Source organism: Gigantopelta aegis, chromosome 5, assembly GCF_016097555.1.
Source record: "Gigantopelta aegis isolate Gae_Host chromosome 5, Gae_host_genome, whole genome shotgun sequence".
NCBI lineage: Eukaryota > Metazoa > Mollusca > Gastropoda > Neomphalida > Peltospiridae > Gigantopelta > Gigantopelta aegis.
The window spans coordinates 5,385,890-5,407,203 of record NC_054703.1 but is presented as its reverse complement, the minus strand read 5'-3'; the positions used below and the strand labels follow the sequence as shown (position 1 = coordinate 5,407,203).

General features: G+C 39.1%; 1 protein-coding gene and 1 pseudogene across 1 annotated transcript; both read left to right on the top strand.

Moving 5' to 3' along the window:
* The first annotated feature begins 1,799 nt into the window (after nucleotides 1–1,799).
* Nucleotides 1,800–4,538, top strand: LOC121373488 (annotated as a pseudogene).
* A 3,457-nt stretch (nucleotides 4,539–7,995) lies between these two features.
* On the top strand, nucleotides 7,996–19,813 carry LOC121373804. The gene is made up of 8 exons (XM_041500577.1): nucleotides 7,996–8,062; nucleotides 9,891–10,040; nucleotides 11,506–11,652; nucleotides 13,088–13,270; nucleotides 14,360–14,392; nucleotides 16,415–16,525; nucleotides 17,712–17,820; nucleotides 19,692–19,813. Exons 1-8 carry the CDS (start codon nucleotides 8,002–8,004, stop codon nucleotides 19,702–19,704), a joined length of 807 nt encoding a protein of 268 aa, XP_041356511.1. The 5' UTR covers nucleotides 7,996–8,001; the 3' UTR covers nucleotides 19,705–19,813.
* Nucleotides 19,814–21,314: the final 1,501 nt, after the last annotated feature.

Genomic DNA, 21,314 nt, shown 5'->3' with positions numbered 1-21,314 from the left:
ACACTACATTTTATAATCATCAAATAGCCATATATAAAATGGGCCAGCGCAACGATTTCTTGTATGTTTAAACAATGTAGTAATTTAGCCATAATTATTCATAGAAGGATGAACTTACCTCACAGCGGTTGATTGCTACTAGTCGGTCTGGGATCGATGCCCCGTCTGTGGGCCCCATTACCTGGATTTCTCTCCAGCACAGTGATCACGACTGGTATCAGTCAATGCCGTGGTGTGTGCTATCCTGTCTGTGGACTGGTGCATGTATAACCGGTCCCTTTCTACTAATATACCGTTAGCGGGTTTCCTCGTCTCTTAGAGACGTATCTTGCAAAATTACGCCAAATGTAAATCACATCACCCTCTCCATCCATCGTCTGATGACTTTGATACTCAAATGTGGCTCTAGTGGGAGTCGGACATAAACAAAAACACACTTAAAGGGGGACATACAGGCAAAAAAAAAAAAAATCAACGTCTTCTAAGACTGTCATCTGCTTATTCCCTTGATCGTATAAAGGCACAATTATGCTACGTGGGATAAGTCTGTTACATCTATCGTCGTTCGGAACATTTCATGAATAGTAAATGCTTCTTAACAATGTTCAGCTATCCATTGAACCGTCAATGACAATGATTTGTTAACGAAACCGTAATCTACTGCTATCACATGTCGGACATGTCCAATATTAAAAACTTAATACAAATACGAAAACTGGTATTGCCACAAATGGAGCCGTAAGCATGAACACTTTCTTTCAGTCTATCTGAATTGTCCTAATGCATACAGATCTAGCAACATTAGGAATCCGATTGCATGTAACATCTGATAATATTGTAGCACAATTGCATATATATTGTAGGTGGCGAGCTATGACTAGGAGGGAGAGGCCATCAGGTATGGCTTGACCACCTTGTTTGTTACCACTGTTTCGGGGAACGGTTTTACTTGTTAGTGTGTCGCATACTGCATCCGCTAGAGTCACAGAGGATCACCGTACACCACGACGGTACAACCGGTCACGAAAGGGGACCGAGGAAATAGTGGCTCCAGATTGATCTTACTCAACCTCTGTGCAATCCCGAACTGGATTGCCATTATACATACAACTGCCGCGGTGGTTAAAAAAACCCAGTTCGATGACAAGTCTTAGCTCCACATACTGATTTACCACTGTATAATACCCAAATGGTGGGCACATGTCCCTTAGAACATTGTTACATTTCGGCGCGTTTGCTCCGTCCATCCTGGGGGGATTTAGGTTAATTAATTAGCCCTCATGGGCCAACATACGTACCCCCTTCATTAATTTCTGCCCCCCTGATACTCAGAGTGGGTCTGGAAATTTTCCTGAATCAAATAACACAATTTAGGGGTTGGCATGACTAACTGATAACTAGCAAACATTTAATCTCTATGGTGCGTTTACCCGATGAAATTCAAACGACTAATAAGTTTGCAAATGAAGATTAGATACTTCAATGGAAGATATTTGTTGGCTCGCGGTCTTGGTGGGGAGGGGGGGTGTGGGGGGGCAGTGACTTGGAAGAGCAATGACCACAGGGGAGACTTTGGTCCCTAGGTTTGACACGGGTTCCTCAAGTAAAAGAATGAAAATCTATATATTCGAATAACAATTATAACTCGGATCTAGCAAAATTTAGTGGGGGGGGGGGTCGGTGATTGCTCGGACTCTTCACTAGATCCGCCTCGGTACATCGGTTTCAAGGTTAGCTGGATCGAGGTCCCGTGTCCCCCGAGAGACAGTGCAACTGGCCAGAATCAGCGTAGGGAAGCGATGTATCGTATTGTAGTACAGGTGTCCGCGTGCCACGACAATGGCGGCTGGCGCCGTACTGCTACCCCGGGACTGTCACGTACTGTTCGGTCAAGACATCTTGAGCTACATACTGGATTCCGACATTTAGGGCGCGGCCTCATTCAGAAAAAACGCCACCCGGGGCAAACGCCCCGAGGTCAGCTCGCTGCGACACACAACCGTACGTTGCCTCTCAATTCTGCTGTCACTTATAAACAGTGAAAAATAAGAAGAGGGGAGGGACTAGGGGGAAGGGTCAGAAAAGGAGGGAAGGCAGGAAAAAAGAAGGAGGGGGGGGAAGGGGAGAAGGGGAGAAGGGAAAGGAAGAGGGGGGAGGGAATAGAGAAGGAAGAAAGGGGGGAAAAAAGGAAAGGAAAAGAGAAGGAAGAGGCGCAAGAAGAGAAAAGAGAAGGAAAAAGAAGGGGGGAAGAGAAGAGCAAGGAAGAAAGGAAGAGAAAGGAGAAAGGGAGAGAGAGAGAAAGGGGAAGAGAAGGAGGGAAGGGAGGGAGGGGGGAAGGAAAGAGGAGAGAGAGAGAAAGAGGGCAGGGAGGGAAAAGGAAGAAAGAAGAGGAGGAAAAAAAAAGAGAGGGAGGGAGAAGGGGAAGGGAGGAAAAAGGGGGGAAGGGGGGAAACAAGGAGGGGGAAAAGGGAGAGAGAGGAAAACAAGAAAGAGAGAGAAAAGAGAAAGGGGAAAGGGAGAAAGCGAAAGGATAAGGAAAGGGAGAAAAAAAGGGGGAGGAAGGGAAAAGAAAAGGAGGAAAAGGGGAAAAAGGGAGAAAGAAAAAAGAAGGGGAAAGGAAAAGCGTCAAGAGAAAAAAAAAGAGAGGGAAGAAAGGAGTAGAGGGGAAAAGAAGGGAAGAAAAGGGAGAAGGGAGAGAAAAAGAAAAAGAGAGAAGGGGAGAGGGGGAATCGGAGGAAGGGGGAAGGAGAGAAAAGGGAAAGAAGGAGAGGGAGGGGAGGGGGGAAAGGAGAGGGAAAGAAAGAAAAGGGGGGGAAAAAAGAAAGGGGGAAAGAGGGAAGAACAGGAGGGGAAAGAAGAAAAAGAAAGGAAGAGGGAGGAGGAAAAAGGGGAGAGAAAGAGAAGGAGAAGAAAGAGAGAAGGGGGAGGGGAAAGAAGAGGGGAAGGGGCGGGGAGAAATAGGGGGAGGGAGAAAAGACAGGAGAAAGGGGGGAAGGAGGGGGAAAAGAGGAAAAAGAAGGAGAAGGGATGGAAGAAGGAAAGAGAGAGGGGAAGGAGAAAGGGGGAAGAAGGGAGGGGAGAAAGGGGAAAAGGGAGGGAGGGGGAGAGAGAAGGAAGGAGGAAGGGGGAAAGAAGGGAGAGAGGAAAAGAAGGGGGGGAAGGGGAAAGGGGGAAAAAAGAGAAGGAAAGGAGAAAAAAGAGGGAGGGAAAGAAAAGAAGAGAGAAGAGGGAAAGAGAAGGAAGAAGGGGGGGGAGAGAAAAAGGAAAGAAGGAGAAAGAAAGGGGGAAAGAAAGGGGAGAGAAGAGAGAGAGAAAGAAGGAGGGAAAGAGGGGAGAAGGAGAGGGAAAGAAAAGGAAGGCGATAGAAGAGAAAGAGGGGAAGAGAGAAGGAAGAGGGAGAAAGAGGAAGGAAAGAAAAAAAGAGGGGAGAGAAAGAAGAGAGAGGGAAAGGGGAAGGAAAAAGAAAGAGAAGAAAGAGAGAGGAGGAGGGAAAGAAAAGGGAAAGGGGCGGAATGAAAGAAGGAGAAAGAATAAAAAAAAAGCAAGGGGGAAAAAAAGAAAAGAGAAAGAGAAGAAGAGAAGGGGAGAGAAGGAGAAAGAAAGAAGGAAAAGAAAGGGAGGAAGAAGGAGAAAAAAGAGGAAGGGAAGAAAAGGAAGGGAAGGATAGGGAGATGAAAAAAGAGAGGGAACTCTAAAAGGGGGAAGAAATGTGAGTGTGAAGAGAACGAGGGGAGCAAGCAGAGAGGAAAGAAAAAAGAGGGAAAGGGAAAAGGAAAGGGGAGAAAAAAAGAAAAAGAGGGAGAGAGGGGAGGGAAGCGAAGGGAAAGAAAAAAGGGGAAGGGAAGGATTAGGGTGGAAGGGAAAGAAAGGAGAGAAGGCAAGGGGGGGAGTGTGAGGGGAAGGAAAGAAAAAAGGAAAAAGAGAGGGAGCAGAAAGAGGGATGAGGGAGTAAGAAAGAGACAGAGGGAGAGGAAAAGGAAAATACGAAAGGAAGGAAGAAAGGGTCAAGAAAGAGAAAGAAAGGGGATAAAAGGGATAGATCAAGGGAAAAAGGGCGGAAAGGGAAGAGAGACAGAGAGAGGAAAGGAGAAGAGAGAAGAGAAGGAGAAAGATGAGAACAAAAAAAGAGACAAGCGAAAAGAGAGAGGCTCCAATGGGAAGGGAGAAGAAGGGGAAGAGAGGGGAAGGGGAGAGAAAGAGAGGAGAAAAGAAAGATGAGTGGAAGAGAAAAAAGAAAAGAAAAGGAGGAGCAGAGACAATAAGATCGTAAAAAGGGGAAAGACTTGAAACATGAGAGGAAGAAAGAGGACAAGGAGAGAAAAAAAAGAAAAGGGAGATGCAGGGAAAGGGAAGAGGAAAGAGGAGGAGGGGGCGGGGAAGAGAAGAACCGGAGAGGGAAAAGGGGTGAAAGAAAAGACAGGAAAGAGAGGGAGAGAAAGGGAGATGGAAAAAAGGGGGGGCGAGGGGCAGGAAAGAAAAGGAGAGAAGAGGGGCGGAGGAGAGGAGGCAAGCGGAAAGAAAAAGGAGAGGGAAGGTAGGAGGAGGGGGGACAGAGAAAAAGGAAAAGAAGAGAAAGGGAAAGAGGCACTAAAGCAGGGAAAAAAGAAAGGGAGAGGGAAAAGAGAAGAGGGCGGGGCAGGGAGGAAAAAAGAAAGAAAAGGGAAGACGGAGAAAAGGAGTGGGGGAGGAAAAAAGGAGAAAAAAGAAAAGAAGGGGAGGAAGAGCAAGGGAGGGGGGGGAGAAAGACGACAGGAAGAGAGAAAAGGGAGAGCTGAAGCAAAGACGGAGAGGAAGAAGGGGAAAAAACGTAGGGACAAGGAGAAAAAGAGGGAGGGAAAAGAAGAAGGGAACGGAGGGAAAGGGACAAGAAGAGGGAGGAGAGAGGAGAAGAAGGGGGAGAGGAGGAGAAGAGAGGAGGGGAAGGAAGGAAAGAAGAGGGAAGGAAAAAAAGGGGGGGGGGGGAAAGAGAGAAAGGAGAAGGAGGGAAAGGGAGTGAGGAAGAAAGGGGGAAGAGGGAGAAGGGAAAAAATGGGGGAAGGAGAAAAAGAGGGAGAGTTGGAGAGGAGAACGAGAGAGGAGGAGAGAGAACGGAGGAGAGGGAGAGAAGAGCAGAAAAAAGCAAAGACGGAACAGAGAAAGAAAAGAGGGAGGGGAGAGTAGAAAAGGAGAGAAAAGAGAGGAAAGAGAAAGAGAGAGAGACTGAGAGCAGAGATAGTAGCGAAGAAAGAGGAGAGAGAGAGAGAGGAGATGACCCCAGAGAGATCCAGAGAGACAGTAGAAAGAATCGGAGCCGTTCCCCTCTGGAGCCGGGTGCCCCATTCGGAGTGCGTCGGTCAGTACGAGAGATAGACGACAACAGGAGTCTGATGCCAGATGGGGGAGGGCCCGCGGACGATCTCGTGCTCAAAAAACCCTCCTCGCACTTGGACAGAGATTAAGCCAAAAAGCAAGGTGTCATATAATATATTACCATACTATATATTTATGCCAATGAATAGACAACATAACTCCTTCTGTGCGCTACCCCTTCTCATCTAAAGTAGGCCAGGGAAGTTAATTACTAAGATCTTCTTACATACTATTCCTACTGCTCACGTCATAATGATTTACAAGTATTTTCCCAAGCTTGTTTAGCATGCCACAATAGTCTAGCACCGTATCAAATAGAAGATGAGTATCATTAAATTTGTCCTCTGCTCACGTCATAATGATTTACAAGTATTTTCCCAAACTTGTTTTAGCATGCCACAATAGTCTAGCACCGTATCTAATAGAAGATGAGTATCATGTGTCCTCTATTGCTCACGCCATAATGATTTATGAATGAAATTTATTTTTAAATTATACCATAGACGTCCAAGCGTTTTCAAAATTACCCAGCTATTAGCATCTGACAATACTGAAACAATTAATAATATCGGCAAATATTGATATAGAGCAAATGCCATTAGACATCAGCTGTTGGAGCAAATTGGTTAACATTTATTCCGTATAGTTCTATTCGTGTGCATGTATATTAAACCAATAATACGTGTATCTCTCAGTATAGATATTTAATAATGACTTGTATGTATTAAATAATATAAGTCAATAAAACCTTAATTTATTTCTTTTATTATTTGTTACTAATAATCCATCATAATCCTGTACATATCCTGTATATATTTATTATTGTTTTGTATATTGTATTATGCTGATAAGTTGTAAAAACAAGTCGCTTATTATTAATTGATAAAATATCCCTGTTAAATATTTTGCCTTTCATTTATTAAAGCAAGCATATCAAGTATATCTACTTTTATTTCAATCAATTTATTGTCTTTAATAAAAGAAAAAAGTGCCATGGAAATAGTAAAAATTTCGTTCCAAATGTCTAGCAATCATTCGTTTTGCTGTATTAGAATTAAAGTTGTATTACCGACTGCTTCACTTTATGTAATTAAATCTACTTGACTTTAGTTAATTAAATCTACTTAACAGTATATCATTAAATCTACTTAACTGTATATCATAACATCTATTTAACTGTATATCATTAAATCTATTTGACTTTATTTCATTAAATCTACTTTATATCACTTTATATGAAATCTACTTCATATTACATATAGAGAACAGTTTACACGACCCATCACTGCTTTAGACGAGAAATATATTCTTGGAGCTTCTGATTGGAACTTAAAGTTCTCAGAGTTTTTAGACCGGCCTCGGTGGTGTCGTGGTTAAACCATCGGATGCAAGACTGGTACGTTCTGGGTTCGCATCTCCCCCATTAAGCCGTTACGACTCAGTAAGGTTAGGGGCCGGTATCGAGATGCGAACCCAGAACTATCAGGCTAACGTCCGAGGGTCTAAACATTATACCACCATGTCTGTTTCGAGATCGTTGTTTTTGTTGTTGTTTTTTTATCCTGTCGCCATCGGCATTACAAAAACATCTCATGTTACTGTCGTGCATTGAAGGAATATAAATGTAACCAAAACGTATTTGTACACGATGTTTAACCATATATTTTAATATCTGTTTAATTGTGAAGTTTGTTTGCTATCTCTGTAACTTAAGAACACGTCAGAGAAAACCAGCTTCGGTGAACAATGAAAAGGTAGATCAAACTATACAAGCATGTGCGAGATTTAAAGGAATTTCGACTTGACTCATGACTCTTGGGGCTGGTCTAGTATGGGGAGAGGGAGGGGAAATGGGAGGAAATTTGTTTTTAAATGTTTATAATGACAACAAAACACGTTTTGAACTATCGCTAATTGCAATTGGAAAGTTAAAGTTCGTTTTGTTTCATGCCACCACCAAAACATATTGATCAGTTAATCATCGGCTATTGGTTATCAAATATCTGATAATTCGCACGTGCAATCTTAAAGTTTCCCGTCACAAGCAGTGCACCACGACTGGTATACCAAATGTCGCGGTATGTACTGTCCTCTTTGTGGTGATGTGGGGGTGGGGGGGGGGGGGGGGGGGGGGGGGGGGGGGGGGGGGGTGCGAATAATCCCTTGCTGTTAATCAAAATAATTTAGCAGGTTTCCTGTAAGACTACTAGTAACAAATTACCATATGTTTAACATCCAATAGCCGATGATCAATAAATCAATGTGCTCTAGTGTTGTCGTTAAACAAAACAAACTCTAACTTTTAACTTTGGTGTCTTAGAGGAAACCATCTGCATGTACATTATTTATTAGCAGCAAGGGATCTTTTATACACACCTTTTCCACAGACAGCACATACCACATCCTTTGATATACCAGACGTGAGTCATTGGCTGGGAGGGAAAACAATCTCAATCAGTGAATGGGCCGCCAAGGCGAATTTGCACTTGGTGTCTAACAAATAGTTATTTTGACAGCGGGTACCATTATTATTATTTTTATACCAGGGGTAGGGTGGGGGGATGTGATCGCATCTTCTACCCGTTGATTACATTTAAATAAAATCCACTCATGCATTGAGTGTCATTGTTTAATTTCCAGATACCGATCTCGATGAGTCTTCACAAGTTCCTCGTCTCGTTCTGTTTGTGGCTAGCAGTCGTCCATATCCACGGTAAATATTTGCTATTTCTTCGCCGACACTGAATAACTGAATCACACACTCATATATCAATATAAAATATATTTATTATCCATATTATGGACTACAGTAAACGTTTACATAAATGTCGTATTTTCCCACTACAGTCACTATAGTAACTGCGAGCTTGCGACGGTCGCGGTTATGATAGTGGCATCATTCCGCGTCACTGCAATTGACATCGCTGATTGTTATTAACGCCAATTGTGAAGCGATTACAATCATATTTAACGTTTTTTTTATAAAGCACACGTGTTGTGAAATAAATAGTATCTAATGGACACGAATTTATTATTCTATTTCTTACATATCCGCAAAAACCATGTTTTAAGCAAATTTTAACATCTTTATCGACTAAAAAATGTTTACAACCCTTTGCACACATGATTGCAGGGTTAACTATACGTCACAGTGTAATCGATATCCGCTGTTTTTTATTGGACGTATGGCATTGTTGACCTGGTCATCACCTAGGAGCAGCCAGTCGTATGTCTTGAACTTGTTAACACACGTACGTGTGTAAATAACTATGTGTTATGAAAAATAACGCATGGTGTTTTCACCAACGGGTGTGTAGGATATATATTTCTCCCCAAGTCTGTCTTCATGGGTAAATGATCCTTATTTATAAGACGCATACTAAACACGTATCTATGTAATATACAGTTGTCAAGGTGTACTCGTTCAGACGTCTGCAATACCCGTGGCAACAATTAAATTGCATTGTATCAGATTGCTCGTTACATATTTAATTAGGTCTTGACACTAATTGGTTTGATTGGCAAGTCCCTAAGTGAATACCATGGCAGACGTCAGTATATCAATTAACTAATTGTAAGTAATGCACTTGTAAAAATAAAGATATTATCCGTATTGTTATAAAGTTGAAGAGTAGCACTGTGACAATATATAGATATATACAACTGAAAAGGTTTTCACCCATTTTTAAAGGGCTCGTCAGTTTAATGAACATGTGACGTCATTTACATGGTACAAAATACATTTGTTTTTCTTTTTACAAAGAGTAGATAGCTTGTACATCACTGGTCACAATTTTTAGAAATCATCTGTGATCAAAATTTTATGTTTAGTAGCCCTTAATTAATTTTGTTGACTATACATTAACTAAACACGCGAATATCGCTTGTTATGACCCGCGAATACCGATTATATTATAGTTATGGTTAAGGCAGTGCAATCTGAATTCTAGTGTGTGAAATTCACGGTATAAGGAACGTGCAATCACAAGATAAGTTATTTATTTTTTATGCGGAGTATACACACTGAATATATAACTTGTCATATATGTAGACTGAAGCATTCACTGAATTTGTCCGTTTTTCTGTAAACAAGGGCGAACCCAGGATATATTTAAGAAGAGGCCCAAAGTGAAAGGGACATACTGACCAACTCCTGAAGAGAGGTTTCCAAAAAATAATTTGGCATTCGTGAAATGGAAATTGTAAACAAATTGCTGAAAGTGGACTTGAATTTATTATTATTATTATTATTATTATTATTATTGTTGTTGTTGTTGTTGTTGTTGTTATTATTATGATTATTATTATTATTAATTAATTAATTATTATTAATAATTAATAAATAAATTAATTATTTATTTATTTATTTATTTATTATTATTATTTTTTTATTTTTTTTTTGGGGGGAGGGGGGGGGGCGTGTCCTATAAAATATTTAACACGCTTGAGCTCGTCGCAGGCTACGACAACGAGCAGATTTTATGGGAAACCAGACATTTATTTAGTTTTTCGCATGTTGTGAATGTTTTTGTTTTTTCCAGGCGCCACACTGAAGGTATCTGAGTCGTGTAAAGATGCCCCTGATTCCTGTCCTGTGAACTCCATCTGTCAGGCGGTTGGATGTCTCGACAAACTGTGCGTCTGTCAAAACGAAACCCTCGCTAGTGCGGACAAGACCAAGTGTCTCCGAGGTATTTTTAATAAACGGGTAGTCCTTTGGCTAGCTCGAGTACTCTGACGATAAGAAAGCTAGACGGACGTTTTTCTTTAACCGTCAGAAAGAAATGTTTTATTTAACGACGCACTCAACACATTTTATTTACGGTTATATGGCGTCAGACATATGGTTTTGAGAGGAAACCCGCTGTCGCCACTTCATGGGCTACTCTTTCCGATTAGCAGCAAGGAATTTTTTTTTTGCGCTTCCCACCGGCAGGATAGCACAAACCATGGCCTTTGTTGAACCAGTTATGGATCACTGGTCGGTGCAAGTGGTTTACACCTACCCATTGAGCCTTGCGGAATACTCACTCAGGGTTTGGAGTCGGTATCTGGATTAAAAATCCTATGCCTCGACTGGGATCCGAACCCAGTACCTACCAGCCTGTAGACCGATGGCCTAACCACGACGCCACCGAGGCCGGTCGATATTTAACAGTCAGAGGCCAATCTGTGTAAATTCTACGCAATTGCTTCCTACCAAACGGTAGTCAAAGATTATGGCTCTAATACAACAACAATCCTATGTTTGACGTTAAATACCTTTACACCGATAATTTTCGAGCTCCCTTATAGAAAATATTCAAATATTAATCTCTAATACACACACTACAGGCAGAAACCCGTCAAAAAATACGTATTGAAATGGGTTCTGTTGAGTTTCTTCGTGTACAGTCAGAGTATTCGGGCTATTCGATGGTGTGCTGGGGTGGATAGGCGCTATAAACACTTTTGCTGGTTGCTATTCTATCTTGCCCAAACAAATTCAAGTAACGTAGCTCTAAAAAAAAAAAAAAACAGACTGGCGAGCAATCGCAAGTTCTCTTCCACCTGAACGAATTTTTGTCTTCCAACGGGGAAACGAAATTTGAAATATTTCGGCCACAAGAACGCTTTATATTTAAAGGGACATACACTAGTTTTTAAACACTAAGACATATTTTTTTTTACAATTAAAGTGAAATCATACTTTACTTATGATTTTATTGTTTATATTATCCATTTAATGCATTCGAAGTGTTTTTGGTGATATTTAAAAAAACATGTGCGTCTGAGAAGTAACGGTTATGGAGTCGAATTTTAGTCTATATTTAGAGGATATTTCAAAGTCACAAACTCATGTTTGACTCACTCAGTTGTAACTTTATCCAATTGTGTTACAAGTTTGTAGATTAAATAACTTAGTGTGAATTTCCATGGCCTGTTTAAGGTGAGATACGTGTTGTTTGGGTTTTTGTTGTTGTTGTTGTTTTAAAAAACATGAAAAAGCAATATTTGTGTTTATTTTATTGGAAGGAACAAAGTCTTAGTAGGGTTGAAAACTCAGAATAGTCCATTTGAAGAAGGTTAATAGTTTACAGCTACCGCTATGTACAATTCGCCGTAAAACCAAAATATTCAGTTTGTAAGGTCATATTTTTCTTGTTTGATTTTCAGTGGTGAGCTTGGGCGAGCCTTGTACAGAGGTCGGGCTCACGTGCACAAAACGTGCAGAGTGTTCCACAGACGGTCTGTGCGTCTGCAAGTCCGGCTTTATCAAGTCAGACGATGGAGAGCGGTGCAGAGAACAGTCCTTCATTCCTGGTAATGTCTCTCTCTCTCTCTGTGTGTGTGTGTGTGTGTGTGTGTGTGTGTGTGTCTCTCTCTCTCTCTCTCTCTCTCTCTCTCTCTCTCTCCTCTCTCTCTCTCTCTCTCTCATCTATCTATATATATATATATATATATATATATATATATATATATATATATTAAAATATATTTTTTGTTTTACTTAAAATAAAGGCTAAGCATATCACAGTGATTCTTGGAAGCATTCTCGACTTTATCAGAACATTTTGATTCTGTCTTGAACAGAGATACGATGTTGCTTGAAAACGTTTTTGTCGTTGAGATCTGTAAACAATTCATCACTATTATCGGATAAATTTAGCGAACTGTCTCGATATTACGAATGTCTCCTGAGGCCTGGGTAGAGGTGGGTGGGTGGGTGTGGGTCGGGTGAGAGCGGTAAACAATTTGGCTTGGGCTTGAGGCTCATGGGATATCCAAATTAACATAATTATAAGTTAAACAAACACCATGCAGTCTTGGAGTGGCAGTCCTATTATTTGATTCACTTAACTCGGAAAATAGACTGTCGAAATGGGTCTTAAAGGGACATTCCTGAGTTTGTTGCAATTTTAAAGATGTTATCGACTAGCAGAGACTTTTTAACGATTGTAATTACATATCAACTATATTTTTCTGCATAAAATATTAGTGGCTGTATATTAAACGTGTTTCTGATCGTTTTAACATATTTTGTACTAGGTTACATTTCATTGTTTTCGTAATATTTGAAGACGAAATCCAGTTTGGGCTTCCTACAAATATCAATACGACCAGAAACACATTGAATATACAGACACTGATATTCTAAACAAGAAAATATATTTAATATGCAAGTTTAATCGTAGAAATATTTTATTAGTCGGAAACATCTTGCAATGCAGCAATATTGCTTTAAATGATCACAAGCCAGTGGTAATCTCAATAGACGGAAACTTAATTTAAAATAAGTTAAAGAAAAACTAAATTAATATTTTCGATTCTTTTGTCTTTTATCCTTTAGTAGATAAACTGTCATGCAGGGTCGCCTTTAACATTTGATTGCCATCATTTTGGGTTTCAAACCACTTTCATTTCTCTCCTTTCAATTCCACCTCATTTCTTCCTAATCTGGCAACTCATCCTATCTTTCTACTTCTTTCATTGTTTACCTCCATATGCCAGTCCTTGTCTCTCGAACTGCGATTGGTGCTTGTTTCTTGTGGTTATCCATACTACACACCTGCCATGTCGCATCAGCTTTAGCTGTGGGCTTACGAGTAGTCTGACCACTTCGGAGAGTGTTCAGTAGTTACTTCTGGCATTGTAAAGAGGCACTAGTATCCATCTACTGTACTCCCTTACTACCGGCGGAACAACTACGTTTTAGATGAAAATGTATCTTGCTGCAAGATTCTGTATTTTCGTATAGGTGAGAAATATTCCTTGCTTGGGGAGTCGTGCGATGACGTCAATTTGTTCTGCGAGGACGCACGGAAACAGGAATGCACCAGCGGAACGTGTCAGTGTAAAACCAGACAAAGACAGGTTACTGAGATCGAGTTCTTCAGCCTACCTAGCTTCAAAGAGTGTGTTCCGGTCGACTTCTCACTAGGTAACAGAAATAACAATTTACCTTTTAGTGAATTAAGTTCTTTTTAGGTAACAGAGATTAAGGGTTTATTAAAATCTAACTATATTTTTACTTAGTGTGTTCCGATCGACTTCTCACTAGGTAACAGATATATCAATTTACCTTTAAGCGAATGAAGTTTTTTTTTTTTTTTTTTTTAGATAACAGATATAACAATTATTTACCTGTAATTTAATATCATGTAATGTTCGATAGTGTTCTGATACAGAAACTTAATTCTATTATAATTTATATATCCATGTTTTAAACTGTCGAAAAACTACCATAGGAAGCAACAAAGTTCATTTCATCTTGGAAAAATAGATTACGAACAGGCACCCATCCAGCAATAAAATTTGTATCTGCACGGAGGGACTTATGTCTTTAAAATTCAAAACAAAACCCCCAGAATTTGTTGTTGTTGTTGTGAAAATTAACTACACTGACAAAAAGCTATATTTTATATTATTTATTTATTTATAATATTATTTGTCTATTTTATATTTAGATCGTATGTTCAATGGCTGTAAATAGACCCCCCCCCCCCCCCCCCCCAACCACCAAATAAAAATAAATTCCATTACGTTTGAATCAATACACCCTCGGTGTAGAATTTAATATAATATAAACATATAAACGTGCAATAAAGCATATACAGTGAAAAACATGTTTAGATATTTAAGACGGTCCTACTTTGTTCCCCATTAATTTAAATTTAATATCATGATATGGCATAATTGAAATGAATCTGGGTATGACATCATTGAAATTGGTCATGGCGTGACATCATCGACGTTACCTACAATTATTCGTAGAGACAGATGATATACAGATGAATCCCGTGGGCTTGAACCCCGTCGGTGCTCGAGAAAGTGTTTGACCCATCGGGTGGTTCGTCCTGACCATTCGGTCAGCATCATGTAAATGTAAGTCGGGACTTCGTGTTTGGTTCGAGCGTTGCGGTGTATTCGACCCTTCCGAGTTCGACCCAACAAGATTCTATCGTATATGTATTTCGTTTGAGTTATGTGTATTTAAATGCATTAATCAATACTTTATTTCTTATTTCAGGAACCGAAGTACAAGCCGATGACTGTTTAGACAGTAACTTGCGTCGTTTTGTCGTACAATATAAAATAACCATTGGACTAGTTCTCATTACAGCCAGTGCAACACGACTGGTATATTAAAGTTCGCGATATGTACTATCATGTCTATGGGATGGTGCATATAAAAGATCCCTTGTTACTAATGCTAAAATATAGCGGGTTTCCTCTCAGTGATTATATGTTTGAACTACCAACTGTTTGACATCCAATTGCCGATGTGCTCTAATGGTGTCGTTAAACAAAACAAACTTTAACTATTGAGGAAACACGGTATACAATGTATTTGAAAACAATTTTATTTACATACTAGCTGATGAACAAATGAGACTGTGAGTCAAGTTAACATACACAACGAATAATTAAATACAAGAACCTCCAAATTCTACTTAATACGAAAGCTGTTGTTTCCAAACTGTACGTCACAAATACACGTGAGCTAGCCTATTCATAGCCATGATAGACCAATGATTAGTACGACCACAATTCTGCACAGTGGATCAATTGTTTACAGGACTCGTGGCAGTTGCCACCCCCCCCCCCCCCCCCCCCCCCCAAAAAAAAATAATAAAAATAAAAAATAATAATAATAATAAAAAATAAAAAATAAAATAAAATAAAATAAAATAAAATAAAATAAAATAAAATAATTAAATTTTCTTTGTGTCTATACACTCACTTTACTGCAATCTGATTGGTCCAGAGGTGCTTACTTTTTTTCGTTCATATCTCGATGAACTGAAAAAAATGAAGCCACGCCTACTACCCCCCCCCCCCCCCCCCCCCCCCCCCCCCCCCCCCCCCCCCCCCCCCCCCACTGACTCGCACTACTTTTGTGCAACAAGCCGGATTATTCTGGCAACCATATTTAGATATTTTGAAGAAAATACACGTGAAAGCTACAAAAGGAATTTAGAAAAATGTATATGATAAATTGTAGGAAAATGCTATAGCAGAGTAGACATGTAGATCTATACACGTTGATTTAAATAATAAAAATTTTTTATAATAATAATAAAAAAACTCTTTGCTAATCATGACATGAGACTCGGTCGGTGGCCAAAGAAATCATGTTGGAAATTTCACGCCTGTGACTTACTTGTAAGCGAGGTTCTACAGCTGTTGGCGACAATTAAACGGTTCAATTTCAATTTCAATTTATTGCAAATTACCATACAAGCTGGTGTCAGCAAACAGATAAAGAACAAACATACAACACCTATAACAACAACAACAATTAAACGGTTCCACAGACAGCATAAATGTTAAACACGTTCCCTTCATTCACTTTCATAAAATATAAACTTTACACGAATAGGACAATTCCTTCCAATATAACAAAATGATCCGTAAAAATGCACAGCAATTAGATGAAATGGCGTCGCTTATCAAAATTACGTCATTTACCAAATGACGTCATTTACAAAAAAAAATAAAAAAATCACCAGATTCAAATAATAGTGAATGAACGTTTGCATTCTTACGCGACATAAGTATCGATGAAGTTTACACAAAGAATACTATAGGCGCATATAAATTTAACGTTGTAAGAAAAATAAAATAGAGGGTATTATGCGTGCACACGTTGAGCTCTTGATACCTTCTAATGATTTTCCAAAGATCGATTTATAATCGAACATTTATCGGTTTTCCTGTCCGATACAAATTTGGCTGTCCGTTTAAGGATGACATTTTAGTGTTTATATCAGTTGAGAAGGTTACTAGTTTAAAATTGCTGTAGATAGGCTAAAGAAGTCAACATTTTACCTGCGGCAAAAAAAAACAACAACAACACACACACACACACACACACACACACACACACACAAAACCCAAAAAACCCACCAAAACAAACATTTCAAAATGTCTGTAGGTAACAGATTATTTTTCATTTCAACTTATTTTTGTGCTTATATCCAATTAAGGTTGAATCACGACAGAAACAGATTCTTCAGTTTGAGTCCAGGGACAGTCCTTTTAATAATATTTTCACTGTTTCTTTCATTATTCGTTTTTCCAGCTCTCTGCAAGACAAAGGACAGCGTGTATTGTCTAGTGGCAGATTTCATTCCAAGTTACAAAATATTCATCAACGCCAAGAACTGTCCACACATCAGCGGAGACTGCCCAGGTTAGAAGTATACTTTAGTTTTCTATTTTCCAGGGGCAGAGAGGTAGGTAGGGGGATCCAATATGTTTAGTGCGTCGTTAAATAAAACAGTTCTTTTATTTTTTTCAATCAGGGGCTGGGGTAGATGGGGGAGGGGAATTCGGGGTTCGAACACCCCCAACCCGCTGAGGCTAAAACATTAAAAACAAATTTACAGTGCTATATTATATTCACAACTGGAAAAAGGCCGTGGTTTGTGCTGTCCTGTCTGTTGGAAAATGCATATAAAAGACCACTTGCTGCATTAGGGAAAATGTAGCGAGTTTCCTATCATAACTACCATTCAGAATTAAAAAATGTTTGACACCACTAGAGCACATTAATCATCGGCTATTGGATGTTAAACATTTGGTAATTCCGAATCATAGTCATCAGATAGTTTGCTTAGTGATTAAAAAATAGTGAATGAACGTTTGTATTCCTACGCCATAAAGGTTCCAATGAAGTGTGCACAATACTACAGAGGTGTTTAATGTTAAACCAATTCAGGGACGTATTGTTAAATTATGCACATAAATTTGATTATAAACTTTGACTGCAATTATTTGTTAGTTCATGCATGTATGAACATAAAAAACCGATGCGCACACATTTATTTCACCCTGTACGCGGAGTCATACAATGTGCATATCGGGTTGTTTTTTCTTTCTTTCGGTTCATATTTGAATAGCCAAAAAAAAAATTCGGTGAATTCTTAAAGGGACAGACCCTAGTTTCAACACGTGAAAATTAACACTAAGTAACACATCTGGATAAAGTTACAATTGAGTGAAACATGAGTCTGTGACTTTGAAATAGTGAAATACCCTCTAAAAATAGACTAAAACTCGACTCCATAACTGTCACTTCTCAGACGCACGTGCGTTTTTAAAAATATGAGAAATGCATTTTGTGATATTAAAAACACCAGGACCAGAATGACCAAAAACTCTTCTAATGTTTGGATATTGATAATCTAAACCATAACATCTAAGTAAAGTAAGATTTCAGTTATCAAAAACAGCTATAATAGTCCAATTTTTTAAAAATTATTTAGTGTTTAAAAACTAGGGTGTGTCCCTTTAAATAAATAAACGAAAACTAAATTTATATTTGCGTTCCATTTGTTGTCCAGTATAGTTTAGTTTTGTTTTGTTGTTTTTTTCAGTTGGATGCAAGTATAAGCAGCCGGAGATTTGCAAGATCTACGGCACATCAAACTGTGATAGATTCAAATCATTCAGAGATATCTGTTACATCAAATGTGATAGGTGTGGGTAAGTATCACTGTTACCATTCTCATAGTGGATGTCACTATGAAAAGTTTGTTTTAGTTAACGAGCATTAGTGCGCCACAACTGGATAAAGGCCGTGGTATGTGCTGTCCTGTCTGTGGGAAAGTGTATATAAAATATCTCTTGCTGCATTAGGGAAAATGTAGCGGGTTTCCTCTGATAACTACGTGTCAGAATTAACAAATGTTTGACACCACTAGAGCACATTGATTAATTAATCAGTGGCTATTGAATGTCAAAGAGTTGGTAATTCTGACCCAGACTTCAGTGACAGTTTGTTTTGTTTAGACACTACTAGAGCAAATTGATTAATTAATTAGTGGCGTTTGGATGTCAAACATTTCATGATTGTTTATATATAGATATAGATGGATTGTTTTATCGGTATATGTGTATGTATTTATGTAAGTCATTCTTCGCCATTGTTTCGCACTATTGTACATAATATTGTATTTCATTGTTATAATGCTGATAAGTTGGAAAACGTAACGCAACAAAGAACTTGAACTTGAACTTGTTTAACTTGAGCAAATTGACTTAAATAGTCATTGTGAGTGACATACACTAAACCCACTATTTTCTGACTAACAGAATAACAGCTTATGATATGCCAGTCGTGGGGCACTGGTTGGGTCGGGTAAAAACACAATCAGAGAATAGGTCCACCCACGGGGTTCGATCCTTTGACCCATGCATGCCACCGGTGAGGCAGGATATGCTCACACTTCACGAACACCTGATGTTATTACTGGACAGCGATTCGTGAGTGCATGACATCAGAACTGTTTAAACTTCCGGTGAGCTCTCGTGCACGATTCGATTTGTCCAACTAATCTCTGGATTAGCAGTCCTGTTACAAACCAAAGTAGAAAGTGAGTCTTCCTACAAACCAAAACAGGAAGGATGTATCGGGAAGTGGCAGTCCTCCTTGGGTCCTCCTTAGGGTCTTCCTTTTGACTCTGCCTTGTGCAGAGATACGATTTTGAAAATGGTTATTGTTGGTTTTGTCATTCAAATATCAAGGTGTGGTGACTACTATGTACAGGAGCATAATCAAAAGAGCATCGAAAATAAAAATGCATTATTTACAATTTAAGAAAGAAAATATAAGTCTATTGAAATGTCAGTAATGAAACGAACGCTATACTAGCCGAAATATATTATACTACCAAGCTATAAACTCGGGATAGGCCGTGTAACTATGATGAACGGTATTGTCAAACACTGTTTGAAAGCAGTGCAAACTCACGTGCTAGGCTACATCAGTTATTGATTGAAAAGGTGTTTCTGTTATATATACTCTTTAAAAAAAGCATGGGAACCTGAACTATTAATGTTAATATCAACTATTAGACCGAACATACGTTCTAACCACAGACATCCTAGTAAAGAACGTTCAGGTTTGTTTATCAACACACCGAAACACATTCCATAGTTTGCACGTGCATCACGCAGTTGTCCCGTACACGTGAGTGGGGTGTCATTCTCGATTTTGACAATTTCCAGGAAGGTGCATCAATCACTGTGGAACATTATTTCTGTCAATCTTTTTCATTCTGTTGATCATACAGTTGTTATTGTTTTATTTTTAGTCATTTTTATTGTTTGAATTTGCGATTTACTGATTAAAAAATTCACTTTTGTCCCAATCGTCCTTCAAGATGGTGGTCATAAAACCTACTGTAATACTGAACTATCGGTTGTAATGTGTGTCCAATTAATTCACTATTATCATATAACCATTCCCCACAACTAATATACCTTACAATTTTGGCAATTGTAAATTCTTATTAGAGTTCCCCTACTTTTTTGAAGAGTATTTTTTAAATTTCTATTTAATTGTTCTTTTTCAGACAGAAACCGTAAACTTTTCTCGATATGGATTGTGTCCCCTTGGCTGATTCCGTCACCTTCGCCAGTTGTGTATAAACTGAAACGGACGTTCTAGCAAATAAAATAAAATATTAGCAGTTGATAATGTGTTTGTGTAATCACTTTCTATCTATCACCGTATCTGGGGTAGAGGCACAGTCTCTAAACCTTTTTTATGTAAAGAAAGACGAACAAAAAAACAACAAGGACAACAATAACAACATCGTACCTTTTGCTTCCTTCAGTGGGGACTGTGTCAACGGTATTATATAGGTTAAACAAATGAATAAAAATAACAATTGCAGGACCATTTGTTTGTCTCAGACCCATAGGAACTGGATGGGGGGAGGTGGGCTGGAGTGATGTGAGTCCCCCTCATTTCAGGACGAAAATGTACGTTTTTGTTTTCTAATCTTATATTATTATAAATATAAAAATCTGGCTTGTGCCCCCGTTAGAGACCGTGCCCCTCCACTAGAAAGTGTCCCCCACCCACCCACACACTCCAGATGTCGTTCGTACGGACTTGCATATGTGTATTTAATGACAGTGTTTAAGCTATGACATATCGTGGACACGCTTTCACAACATTCAGGAATTATTCCTGTTCTTCTCATCGAACCAAAGCTTAGCACACGACAACTAAAACAATAGAATTGTTTATAACCAAAAAGCAGACACCACAGTACGACAGTCGATGGAGTTTTGTAGCTGTGGAATACACTGCTCAAGACGATAGTTAATTTGATGAAAGAAAGGATAGAATACGTGTTTAACGAGTTCTCAATACATATACACTCTCTCTCTCTCTCTCTCTCTCTCTCTCTCTCTCTCTCTCTCTCTCCTCTCTCTCTCTCTCTCTCTCTCTCTCTCTCTCTCCCTACCCTTCCCATATATATATATATATATATATATATCCCTTCTGTCTTTCGCTTTCTCTTTCTCTATATATAGAGAGAACGATCTTCGGCTATTTGAAAGAGACGGACACAAACATAAGAGATCGACAGATGGAGAAAGTCAGCGAAAGCGACAGAGTGTGAGATCGATAGAAACAGACGGACAGAGAGACAAACAGAAATAGGGAGAGAGTAAAATGGAGACTGCAGAGAGAAAGAATGAATGAATGAATGAATGAATGAATGAATGTTTAACGACACCCCAGCACGAAAAATACATCGGCTATTGGGTGTCAAACTATGGTAATGCAAATAAATAAAGTGATGATCAACATCAATATAAAAATTCAAGACTTAAACAAAAACAGTGTAAAGAACTGTGCAAAAACACAAATATCACAGAATTTTACGGATACTGAATTTTACTCAAAACTTCAATTTTGTGCTGTATTGGCCATTCTCAAAGAGAATGTTACACCCCTGCACCACGATGAGGTTACAGCACACGCAGGGACAGAGAGAAAGAAAGAAATGTTTTATTTAAGGACGCACTCAACACATTTTATTTACGATTATATGGCGTCAGACATATGGTTAAGGACCACACAGATTTTGAGAGGAAACCCGCTGTCGCCACTACATAGGCTACACTTTCCGATTAGCAGGAAGGGATCTTTTATTTACTCACTCAGGGTGTGAAGTCGG

Coding starts and splice junctions, on each gene's coding strand:
- LOC121373804 (XM_041500577.1), top strand. CDS start 8,002: ATGAGTCTTCACAAGTTCCTCGTCTCGTTCTGTTTGTGGCTAGCAGTC. Junction 13,271..14,359: donor TCCGGTCGACTTCTCACTAG/GTAACAGAAATA, acceptor TTCTTATTTCAG/GAACCGAAGTACAAGCCGAT. Junction 14,393..16,414: donor AGCCGATGACTGTTTAGACA/GTAACTTGCGTC, acceptor TCGTTTTTCCAG/CTCTCTGCAAGACAAAGGAC.